Consider the following 12,410-nt stretch of genomic DNA (forward strand, 5'->3'; position numbering starts at 1 on the left):
AGTCAGCCACGCAAACATTCATCCAGTCATTCATCCAGTCAGCCACGGAAACATTCATCCAGTCATTCATCCAGTCATTCATCCAGTCAGCCACGCAAACATTCATCCAGTCAGCCACGCAAACATTCATCCAGTCATTCATCCAGTCAGCCACGGAAACACTCATCCAGTCATTCATCCAGTCAGCCACGGAAACATTCATCCAGTCATTCATCCAGTCAGCCACGCAAACATTCATCCAGTCAGCCACGGAGACATTCATCCAGTCATTCATCCAGTCATTCATCCAGTCAGCCACGGAAACATTCATCCAGTCAGCCACGGAAACATTCATCCAGTCATTCATCCAGTCAGCCACGCAAACATGCATCCAGTCATTCATCCAGTCAGCCACGCAAACATGCATCCAGTCATTCATCCAGTCAGCCACGGAAACATTCATCCAGTCATTCATCCAGTCAGCCACGGAAACATTCATCCAGTCAGCCACGGAAACATTCATCCAGTCAGCCACGGAAACATTCATCCAGTCAGCCACGGAGACATTCATCCAGTCAGCCACGGAGACATTCATCCAGTCATTCATCCAGTCAGCCACGCAGACATTCATCCAGTCAGCCACGGAGACATTCATCCAGTCATTCATCCAGTCAGCCACGCAAACGTTCATCCAGTCAGCCACGGAGACATTCATCCAGTCATTCATCCAGTCATTCATCCAGTCAGCCACGGAAACATTCATCCAGTCATTCATCCAGTCAGCCACGGAGACATTCATCCAGTCATTCATCCAGTCAGCCACGCAAACATTCATCCAGTCATTCATCCAGTCAGCCACGGAAACATTCATCCAGTCAGCCACGCAAACATTCATCCAGTCATTCATCCAGTCAGCCACGGAAACATTCATCCAGTCATTCATCCAGTCAGCCACGGAAACATTCATCCAGTCATTCATCCAGTCATTCATCCAGTCAGCCACGGAGACATTCATCCAGTCATTCATCCAGTCAGCCACGGAAACATTCATCCAGTCATTCATCCAGTCAGCCACGGAAACATTCATCCAGTCAGCCACGGAAACATTCATCCAGTCAGCCACGGAAACATTCATCCAGTCAGCCACGGAGACATTCATCCAGTCAGCCACGGAGACATTCATCCAGTCATTCATCCAGTCAGCCACGCAGACATTCATCCAGTCAGCCACGGAGACATTCATCCAGTCATTCATCCAGTCAGCCACGCAAACGTTCATCCAGTCAGCCACGGAGACATTCATCCAGTCATTCATCCAGTCATTCATCCAGTCAGCCACGGAAACATTCATCCAGTCATTCATCCAGTCAGCCACGGAGACATTCATCCAGTCATTCATCCAGTCAGCCACGCAAACATTCATCCAGTCATTCATCCAGTCAGCCACGGAAACATTCATCCAGTCAGCCACGCAAACATTCATCCAGTCATTCATCCAGTCAGCCACGGAAACATTCATCCAGTCATTCATCCAGTCAGCCACGGAAACATTCATCCAGTCATTCATCCAGTCATTCATCCAGTCAGCCACGGAGACATTCATCCAGTCATTCATCCAGTCAGCCACGGAAACATTCATCCAGTCAGCCACGGAGACATTCATCCAGTCATTCATCCAGTCAGCCACGGAGACATTCATCCAGTCATTCATCCAGTCAGCCACGGAGACATTCACCCAGTCATTCATCCAGTCAGTGGAGACCTTCAGTCTCCAGCAGGTGTTTACACTGGGAGAAACCAGTGCATGTGAAGAGAGAACAGTGAACTCCACACAGGAAGGACTGCGTGACAAATAGAAATGGAAGGAGGATTTGACGGTGAGGACGTACAGTCACATGGTGCAGTACTTTTACAGGCAGGCAGCCAAAGACATCAAGTGGACAATAAAATGAGATACAACTGCTTTATTTGTACTTCATGAAAAAAAAACACTCACAATGGAAAAATATAAAATTCCTCCTCCTTTCTTCAAAAATACAACAGATCTCAGGAGGAACCAGCAAGGAGTCACAGCTTCAGGAGGATAGACAGTCGACAGGCTGCAGGGCCGAGGCCCAGACCTCGTCTGACGGAGGCTCCGGAAAGATCCAGCTTTCAGGAAGTGTGGAGCCGCTGGGATGATCTGCAGCCACCAGGAACACGTCCCACTCCTTCCTGAAGTCAGCCCCAGACCACAGCATGTCACACAACAGGACAGTGTGTGTGTGTGTGTGTGTGTGTGCGTGTGTGTGTGTGTACACAAACCTGATCTGTATGAGCGCGTGCAGAGAGTGCTGAGCCTGAGTGTAGTAGTGAGTGAAGGGCTGCAGGATGAAGTCGTCAGGACTCTCCTCTGTCACACACACACACACACAAGTTCTTAAACTTCCATTGAACAGTATCTTGTCTCTAGTTGTGATAAGTTGTGTAATAAGTGTGTTACCGCCAAACAGAAGGGCGTCGGCAGTGCGTCTCCTCTGGAGCCGCCGCTCCGTCTCCTTCTTCACTCGTCTGTCTCGCTCCCTCTGTCTCTCTCCCTCCTGCTCTCCTTCCAGCATCACCATCAGAGCCTTCTCCTCTGCAGAGTAGAGCACTGCCCTCCTCCTCATCAGGCTCCTCAGCGCCTCCAGGCCCAGGCTGAACTGTCCGTCACACTGCTGCTCTGTGCCCACACCTGCACACACGCCGCATGCTTTTTAAACCCACTGTGTTATTTCTGCGTGAACAAAACCAAACTTTTTCACAAAATCCACACATTCATTTTCTAAAGCTGAATGAAGTCAGTCTAACCCAGGGGTCAGTAACCCTCTCTGGTCCCTCTGCTGCTCCTCCAGCCTCGGGCCCACTGCACTTCATCAGGAGGGACGTAAGGAGGCAAGGCCACCCAGAGAGGGGCGTAAGGAGGCAAAGCCACCCAGAGAGGGACGTAAGGAGGTATAGCCACCCAGAGAGGGACATAAGGAGGCAAAGCTACCCAGAGAGGGACGAAAGGAGGCAAAGCCACCCAGAGAGGGACGAAAGGAGGCAAAGCCACCCAGAGAGGGACGTAAGGAGGTATAGCCACCCAGAGAGGGACGTAAGGAGGCAAAGCCACCCAGAGAGGGACGTAAGGAGGTATAGCCACCCAGAGAGGGACGTAAGGAGGCAAAGCCACCCAGAGAGGGGCGTAAGGAGGTATAGCCACCCAGAGAGGGACGTAAGGAGGCAAAGCCACCCAGAGAGGGACGTAAGGAGGCAAAGCCACCCAGAGAGGGACGTAAGGAGGTATAGCCACCCAGAGAGGGACGTAAGGAGGCAAAGCCACCCAGAGAGGGACGTAAGGAGGCAAAGCCACCCAGAGAGGGACGTAAGGAGGTATAGCCACCCAGAGAGGGACGTAAGGAGGCAAAGCCACCCAGAGAGGGACGTAAGGAGGCAAAGCCACCCAGAGAGGGGCGTAAGGAGGCAAAGCCACCCAGAGAGGGACGTAAGGAGGCAAAGCCACCCAGAGAGGGGCGTAAGGAGGTATAGCCACCCAGAGAGGGACGTAAGGAGGCAAAGCCACCCAGAGAGGGACGTAAGGAGGCAAAGCCACCCAGAGAGGGGCGTAAGGAGGCAAAGCCACCCAGAGAGGGACGAAAGGAGGCAAAGCCACCCAGAGAGGGACGTAAGGAGGCAAAGCCACCCAGAGAGGGGCGTAAGGAGGCAAAGCCACCCAGAGAGGGACGTAAGGAGGCAAAGCCACCCAGAGAGGGGCGTAAGGAGGCAAAGCCACCCAGAGAGGGACGTAAGGAGGCAAAGCCACCCAGAGAGGGACGTAAGGAGGCAAAGCCACCCAGAGAGGGACGTAAGGAGGCAAAGCCACCCAGAGAGGGACGTAAGGAGGCAAAGCCACCCAGAGAGGGACGTAAGGAGGCAAAGCCACCCAGAGAGGGACGTAAGGAGGCAAGGCCACCCAGAGAGGGACGTAAGGAGGCAAGGCCACCCAGAGAGGGACGTAAGGAGGCAAAGCCACCCAGAGAGGGACGAAAGGAGGCAAAGCCACCCAGAGAGGGGCGTAAGGAGGCAAAGCCACCCAGAGAGGGACGTAAGGAGGTATAGCCACCCAGAGAGGGGCGTAAGGAGGCAAAGCTACCCAGAGAGGGACGTAAGGAGGCAAAGCCACCCAGAGAGGGACGTAAGGAGGCAAAGCCACCCAGAGAGGGACGTAAGGAGGCAAAGCCACCCAGAGAGGGACGAAAGGAGGCAAAGCCACCCAGAGAGGGACGTAAGGAGGCAAAGCCACCCAGAGAGGGACGAAAGGAGGCAAAGCCACCCAGAGAGGGACGTAAGGAGGCAAAGCCACCCAGAGAGGGACGAAAGGAGGCAAAGCCACCCAGAGAGGGACGAAAGGAGGCAAAGCCACCCAGAGAGGGACGTAAGGAGGCAAAGCCACCCAGAGAGGGACGTAAGGAGGCAAAGCCACCCAGAGAGGGACGTAAGGAGGCAAGGCCACCCAGAGAGGGACGTAAGGAGGTATAGCCACCCAGAGAGGGACGTAAGGAGGCAAAGCCACCCAGAGAGGGACGTAAGGAGGCAAAGCCACCCAGAGAGGGACGTAAGGAGGCAAAGCCACCCAGAGAGGGACGTAAGGAGGCAAAGTCACCCAGAGAGGGACGTAAGGAGGCAAAGCCACCCAGAGAGGGACGTAAGGAGGTATAGCCACCCAGAGAGGGACGTAAGGAGGCAAAGCCACCCAGAGAGGGACGTAAGGAGGCAAAGCCACCCAGAGAGGGACGTAAGGAGGTATAGCCACCCAGAGAGGGACGTAAGGAGGCAAAGCCACCCAGAGAGGGACGTAAGGAGGTATAGCCACCCAGAGAGGGACGTAAGGAGGCAAAGCCACCCAGAGAGGGACGTAAGGAGGCAAAGCCACCCAGAGAGGGGCGTAAGGAGGCAAAGCCACCCAGAGAGGGACGAAAGGAGGCAAAGCCACCCAGAGAGGGACGTAAGGAGGCAAAGCCACCCAGAGAGGGGCGTAAGGAGGCAAAGCCACCCAGAGAGGGACGTAAGGAGGCAAAGCCACCCAGAGAGGGGCGTAAGGAGGCAAAGCCACCCAGAGAGGGACGTAAGGAGGCAAAGCCACCCAGAGAGGGACGTAAGGAGGCAAAGCCACCCAGAGAGGGACGTAAGGAGGCAAAGCCACCCAGAGAGGGACGTAAGGAGGCAAAGCCACCCAGAGAGGGACGTAAGGAGGCAAAGCCACCCAGAGAGGGACGTAAGGAGGTATAGCCACCCAGAGAGGGACGTAAGGAGGCAAAGCCACCCAGAGAGGGACGTAAGGAGGCAAAGCCACCCAGAGAGGGACGTAAGGAGGCAAAGCCACCCAGAGAGGGACGTAAGGAGGCAAAGCCACCCAGAGAGGGACGTAAGGAGGCAAAGCCACCCAGAGAGGGACGTAAGGAGGCAAAGCCACCCAGAGAGGGACGTAAGGAGGCAAAGCCACCCAGAGAGGGACGTAAGGAGGCAAAGCCACCCAGAGAGGGACGTAAGGAGGCAAAGCCACCCAGAGAGGGACGTAAGGAGGCAAAGCCACCCAGAGAGGGACGTAAGGAGGCAAAGCCACCCAGAGAGGGACGTAAGGAGGCAAGGCCACCCAGAGAGGGACGTAAGGAGGCAAAGCCACCCAGAGAGGGACGTAAGGAGGCAAGGCCACCCAGAGAGGGACGTAAGGAGGCAAAGCCACCCAGAGAGGGACGTAAGGAGGCAAAGCCACCCAGAGAGGGACGTAAGGAGGCAAAGCCACCCAGAGAGGGACGTAAGGAGGCAAAGCCACCCAGAGAGGGACGTAAGGAGGCAAAGCCACCCAGAGAGGGACGTAAGGAGGTATAGCCACCCAGAGAGGGGCGTAAGGAGGCAAAGCCACCCAGAGAGGGACGAAAGGAGGCAAAGCCACCCAGAGAGGGACGTAAGGAGGCAAAGCCACCCAGAGAGGGACGTAAGGAGGCAAAGCTACCCAGAGAGGGACGTACGGAGGCAAAGCCACCCAGAGCGCAGTCCCCCTACAAAGAGTGGAGTAAAATGTAGGCGGGTAGTCAACGACGCAGCGATGTAACGTCATTACAACAATAATGGATGAAGAACGTAGAGTTGCGGCTGCAGGTCACGACAGCCGGAGCTGCAGCTCCACGGCTCAACTGGTGTCTGAAGCTGGGAGCTTCCTGTACCTTTCAGAGTAAAACTGCTGCGCTGCGGAGCGCCGACAGTTCCAGGAGGTTCATTCCAGACTTGTTGAGAGTGACGGAACATTCTAGTGAATTACACAACAACTACAGGACATTAAAGGCACACTACTAGGTTTTGTGTGTCGTGTCCTCCTGGCATGGTCTGCCTGTGGGACTGTCAAATTAAAATGTGTCTTTGGGTGTTGTGTTCAGTGTTGCTCAGTTCATGGAGAAAGTTAGTTTATCTAGTTTAGTGTAGTTTATTAGTTGTAAGTTGGCAACCGGGACTGAAGAGGGTCTAGGGTGTAGTGTCCTCCTGCCATGGTGTTCCTGGAGGTGAGTGTCAAAATAAAAGACTATGTTGTGCACAGCGAGTATAAAGTACAAGCTTACTCTCTAGAGTTCTACCTTGACATTGTTTGCCATAAAATTATAGCGAAAATGTGTGGGTGTGTTTTAGTGATGAGAAACCCGACTCCTTGAACGGACTCACGGGTTTTTGAGTCGTTCATCCAAGTGAACCGGTTGTCTGAGTCATTTAAGTCATTTGAGTCATTTGATTCAGTTGCGCATGCGCACTATTTCCACCCGCTCCAGGACCTGGAGGCTGAACTGCGACATGAACCAGGGGGAGAATCATGTATTCATCATAAAATGATGAAACACTTCTGAGGAAAATAAACAATAAGTACACATTAGTTTTTAGTGATCCTGGTCTCCTTATTCTAGATTATGTGTGTTGTTTCTGAGGTTTAGTTCAATAAGAAAATAAATTAAATAAGTGATTAAACTGAATAAATACCTGGCATCCAGAATGGCAGATATACAGTATATTTTAATGTATACATATGTTTTTATAGTTTTTTTTCTTCCAACATTCTGATTTTCTTTTTTTCTTTGTATCAATAAATAATGTGATGTTCATAGGGCAGAACTAAGTATAGGGGACAATATTAAATGTAACACAATACCTGCTACAGTTGTATTTTAACATTGTTTATTGTGTATTTATTCATGCATTATTCATGTATTTATCTCTACAAGCTTTGTGAAACAAACAATATGTTTTTTTTTCTCCGCCGTCACTCAGAAACTTTCTGAGCGGAGCGCTGCTGCAGATTTTCAGGTGAGGGAGGGGCGGAGGGGTGGAGGGCTCAATGCTCACGAGGTGAACGACACAGCGGAAGTGCTACTGACCGATTCAGTGAACGACTCTTACGAGTTTCGAGGTGACTCGGGCAGGTGACTGAACGACTGAAACGAGGTGAGTCGGTCATTCGTGCTGAACTTCACCTACAAGCTGACTGGAGCTGCTGAAAGCCTCATGTGAATGTAAGGACCGGAAGCTGCTGTGCTTAGCAGCTAGCGTTAGCGGCATGTAGCAGCTCTTTTAGCATTACAGCTGCTTTTCTCACAGGGCGGCTAAAGTGAGTAATGGAGTTAGACGAGCTGCAGAACAGTGACACTTATATTTCCCTCTCTGCGGCTGGAGGCTGTAGCAAGAATGACTCAGTGAACGAGTTAATGAATGTGATAACTCGTGAGTCACCGTTCAGTAAAGTGACTCGCGGGTTTTGAACGATTCGTTCAAATTCGATCATCACTAGTGTGTTTGTAGTTGGAGGGGGGGGGGGGGGGGCTCCCAGTGTGATGTGTTCAGCAGGAAACGGGTCCCAATGGCTCTTTGAGCATCAAAGGTTGCGACTGCTGGTCTCACCTCTCCGAGAAGCTGCTCCCTTCCTCAACCTGCGGAGCTTCTCCAGTGCTCTCAGAACATCCTGCATCCTCTTCAGATCTGCCTGCTTCTTCTTCACTTCACACAGGACAGAGTCAGCAGCCAGCTTCAGCTCTTTTTCCTGGTACAAAAACACATCAGCATCATAGGTTTGAAAACAATAATGAGCACACCCACATTTGAAGATGAATGAGAAAAGAAAACCTTTAAAAACCTGTAGAAATGAAGTAGAAAATTATCCACACAGAGATAATGTGCTCTAAAATGAATGGAAGTTAGTCTATTTTAAATGTTGAGTACTTTGAAATATGACAAAGTATAATTACATTTATTAGTGAAATAAAACATACGACCCCAAAAGAAGTGCGTTTAAAAATTGGTTCTAAAAGTAGACATTTTGAATATATATGTAAAATATATGCAGGTGCAGTGGTTAGCACTCTTGCCTCACAGCGAGGAGGTCGTGGGTTCAAGTACCAAATTAGCCTTTCTGTGTGAAATGTGCATGTTCTTCCCGTGTCTGGGTTTCCTCTGGGTACTCTGCTTCCTCCCACAGTCCACAAAACAAGCATTGGTGAGGCCAAATCGCTTCAATAGTGTGATTATTCGTCTGGCAACCTGTCCAGAATCCTGCCCTGTGACCCTGAACTGAAGAGATAGAAGATGGATGCAACTGCTATTCGTTTGTTCATTTCTTTGCTGTGCGATGCACCGTTTAACAAACAAGCTGAGCAAAACCTGAAGTTAACAAAAGTGAAAACTGAAGGCTGAACAACTGATGTGTTGTGAGAAGAGAACCGTCACTCTTTTCAAAAGCCTCTTTCCTTTGAAACAAAGTTAACGTCGTTCGTTAAAGGTTTTCACCACTTGTGCCTGCAGGGCCCGTTACCTTCTTCTTCTCCTCCACCTCGTGGATCCTCTTGATCACCCACGCACTGACAGCGGCCTCCCTCTCGGAACGGCGCTCCTCCGCCTGCCTCCGCTGCAGGAGCCGCAGTGTGCGGGACCGGAGCCGCCGCGCCCTCCTCCGGGCGGCGCAGCACGCCTCGGCCTGCAGACCCGGGGCTCGGTCCAGCAGACCCGGGGCTCGGTCCAGCAGACCCGGGGCTCGGTCCAGCAGACCCGGGGCTCGGTCCAGCAGACCCGGGGCTCCGTCCAGCAGACCCGGGGCTGGGTCCAGCAGACCCGGGGCTCGGTCCAGCAGACCCGGGGCTGGGTCCAGCAGACCCGGGGCTCGGTCCAGCAGACCCGGGGCTCCGTCCAGCAGCTGCCTCAGCACACAGTCCGCCCGCCGGTACTCCTGGTCCCACTCGTCAGCGAGCATGCGGCGCTGCAGCGTGTCGCAGCAGACCTGGAGCTCACGGACACGCCGGACCGTGAGCTCCAGAGCGTCCCTGAGGGCCGCGGTGGACCTGCTGCGTGGCCGCTGGGAGCTCCGGGCCTGTCTGCTGCGGGAAAACCGCTGGAGCCACCGAGCGTCCTGCCGCCTCTGCGCGGCCCTCTCGTCCTCCGGCTCGGTGGCTCCGTGGCTGCCGGGGCTCTGGCCTCCCCGCTGGAGCCCCACACCGGGTTCCTGGTCGTAGCCTGTCACTTGTCCGATGTCGTAGCTCGGAGGACCAGGGGTGAACGGGCTGGAGAAAGCCGGGAATGTGCCCGCGGTGCAGTATGGGCTTCCCGGGAAGGGTCCTGGAGCAGAGCCGCCGACAAAAGCGTATGGAACGGAGTGGCTGAAGTCGTAGTGACCAGGTCCGCCCGGAGACGGTCCGAACGTCTGTCCGCCATAAGGCGCAGGACGCCCCGGGGGAGGTCCTCCCGGGCCCAACGGCCGCGAAGCCTCGTAGCGACCCGGTGCATATGAACCGTCCATGGCCGACACTCCTTCCTCCTGGAGGAGACACCGAAACGTCAAGTCAGCGACTTCCCCATCTTTTTTTCTCTTTACTTCTTCTACTGCTTCTTCTTCTGCTTCTTTTCTTCTTCTTTGGTTGCTTTACGGCGGATGCGGACCACAGTAGCGCACTAGCGCCACCACCCTGATATTTCATGCATGTGAACGATCAACGGCATTTCTCACATGTAGCATGCAAGCTCCAAAAAAAATTAAATAAAAAAATCTAAACTCTGTGTATAAATCCAGTGCTCCTAAGATATTAAAACAAATATTTGTCAACTCTATGATGAGAAGGCTTAGTCAAGCTGTTTTGCAAACTGAAGATCTCCTTCAAGTCCTCCACCCAGTTTCTGAAGAAAACATCTCCTTCCCTGTCGAAGGCAGGGAAATAAATCTATCCATATTTTGGATAGACTGAAGACGAATCAGTGTCTCACCGACAAGATCATACCTTTCACTGATACTACTTGATTCAAAATGTTCTAATGCTGATAATGAATCAGTACACACTATCACTCTTAATGACTTACTCTGTTCCACCCATTGTAATGCCATTATAATTGCTATCAGCTCCGCTGAATACACTGATAAATGGTCACCCTTGCAAAAACCTTTATGTCAAATTCTGAGATCACATAAGCTAATTTTATATTTCTTTTTCTACTCCTTGTTCTTGTTCTTGTTCTTGTTGTTCTTCTTCTTCTTTTTGGTTTTATGGCAGTTTGTATCTATGTATGTTGCATTACCGCCACCTGCTGTTTCTACCTCTATGTCATTCCCACCGCTCTACAATTTCCCTAATAACCTCGTTGTCTTAAGGGACTTGCTTAGATATTTCCTCATTATGTATTTGGTACTATTCAGGGAAGTATGGTCAACTCTTAGTCTAGCAAATGCAGTCTCTTCTTCCCTACTGCCTCCTCCACTCCTCATACTTCCCACTCTATTCTGAATACTGAACAGATGTCTTCCTCTTTCCTCCTTGTCCCATTGTTGTTGCCATAGTTTTTGTACTTCCCTCATGCTATAGATTTTCCTTCTGTCCTCGCCAACATGATGTTTGTTTCTATTTTCGTTTTGGTTGTGGCTTTCTGAACCACACTGTCAGCCTTCTCATTCCCTGTTATACCAACATGCACAGGAACCCACAAAAAAACAATCTCTTCCCCCTATTTCTTAGCCTCTGAATGCTCTGCCATTACCTTATATAACAAGTCTGCACTGTGATATCCCAGGCCTGAGGCTCTTCAATACAGCCGCCCACACACTGCACTCCAAAGCCTTCCTTACTCTCTCCCTTCTCACCCACTCCAATGCCATCAAGATGGCATACATTTCCACCATAAACATGGTCAGGGCGCCCCCCCCCCCACAACCAAAACGAAAATAGAAACAAACATCATGTTGGCGAGAACAGAAGGGAAATCTATAGCATGGAGGGAAGTACAAAAACTATGGCAACAACAATGGGACAAGGAGGAAAGAGGAAGACATCTGTTCAGTAGTCAGAATAGAGTGGGAAGTATGAGGAGTGGGGGAGGCAGTAGGGAAGAAGAGACCGCATATACGAGAGCAGTCATTCTCAAAGTGTGGTATCTTCCATTGTTACGCCAAAGAATCACTGAAATTAATATAAATGCGCTGACATCAACAGTTATTCACGATAGCAGGCAAGAGGTGGAGGGTTCTAAAAAATGAAGAGTAATAAACTACTGGCGTGGCTTCAGTCTGCGAAGGAATTGTGGACCAGGAGAGCGCGAGAACTGAAGAGGACAAGTGTGGGCGGCGTGGAGGTGCTAACAGCGGTGCAGGCGCTAACAGCGGTGCAGGTGCTAACAGCGGTGCAGGTGCTAACAGCGGTGCAGGTGCTAACAGCGGTGGCACCAGTGGAGCTGCTAGCAAAAACAAAAGTCACAAACCAGTGAGGAGATATGACAAACTATATAAAGTTTGGATTCATTTGGAGCAGGAGAGAAGACGAGCCCAAGCCACAGTGTGCGGTATGTGGCGATGTTTTGAGCAATAAATGCATGAAACCATCGCATCTCAAATGGTATCTTACAACCAAACACAGGGAACTTGTCGACAAAGCAGTGGATTTTTTTTTACGAAAACGTGATGAACTGAAACAGTCCAAGTCCACCATTCAGTCCTTTGGTACCCCCATAGCCAAAGCACAGGAAGCTTCATATCGTGCCAGCCTGCGGATCACAAGAGCCGGTAAGCCACACACAATTGGGGAACAGTTGTGTTTACCGTTGGCCAAAGAGATGACATGGATCATGTGTGGAGAGAAAGCTGTCAGAGAGTTAAACGTGTCAAGGAGGATAAAAGACATGGCTGGCAATGTTAAAAACACACTGATTGAGCGCATTAACAACAGTCGATATTTTGCCATACAGCTTGATGAGACTACAGATGTTGTAGATTTGGCCAATTTATTGGTTTGTGTGAGATATGAATGGGATGGTGCAACTCAGGAGGGTTTTATGTTCTGTCAGTCACTTGAGACCAGAACTACAGCAGAGCACATATTCCAGGTACTGAATGCATTTATCCAGGAGAACGGACTGGACTGGATAAA

At 51.3% G+C, this 12,410-nt stretch overlaps 1 protein-coding gene across 1 annotated transcript; it reads right to left on the reverse strand.

Moving 5' to 3' along the window:
• Positions 1–1,935: 1,935 nt before the first annotated feature.
• pdcd7 (programmed cell death 7) lies at positions 1,936–9,974 on the reverse strand. Its single transcript, XM_080500614.1, has 5 exons — positions 8,825–9,974; positions 7,918–8,056; positions 2,462–2,692; positions 2,284–2,371; positions 1,936–2,193 (listed from the first exon to the last, which is right to left on the reverse strand). Exons 1-5 carry the CDS (start codon positions 9,800–9,802, stop codon positions 2,055–2,057), a joined length of 1,575 nt encoding a protein of 524 aa, XP_080356740.1. The 5' UTR covers positions 9,803–9,974; the 3' UTR covers positions 1,936–2,054.
• Between the last annotated feature and the right edge of the window lie 2,436 nt (positions 9,975–12,410).

The sequence above is a fragment of the Blennius ocellaris genome (genome assembly GCF_963422515.1).
Source record: "Blennius ocellaris genome assembly, chromosome: 1".
Taxonomy (NCBI): domain Eukaryota; kingdom Metazoa; phylum Chordata; class Actinopteri; order Blenniiformes; family Blenniidae; genus Blennius; species Blennius ocellaris.

Coding starts and splice junctions, on each gene's coding strand:
- pdcd7 (XM_080500614.1), bottom strand. CDS start 9,802: ATGGACGGTTCATATGCACCGGGTCGCTACGAGGCTTCGCGGCCGTTG. Junction 8,057..8,824: donor AGGTGGAGGAGAAGAAGAAG/GTAACGGGCCCT, acceptor TTTTTGTACCAG/GAAAAAGAGCTGAAGCTGGC. Junction 2,194..2,283: donor CACGCGCTCATACAGATCAG/GTTTGTGTACAC, acceptor GGCTGACTTCAG/GAAGGAGTGGGACGTGTTCC.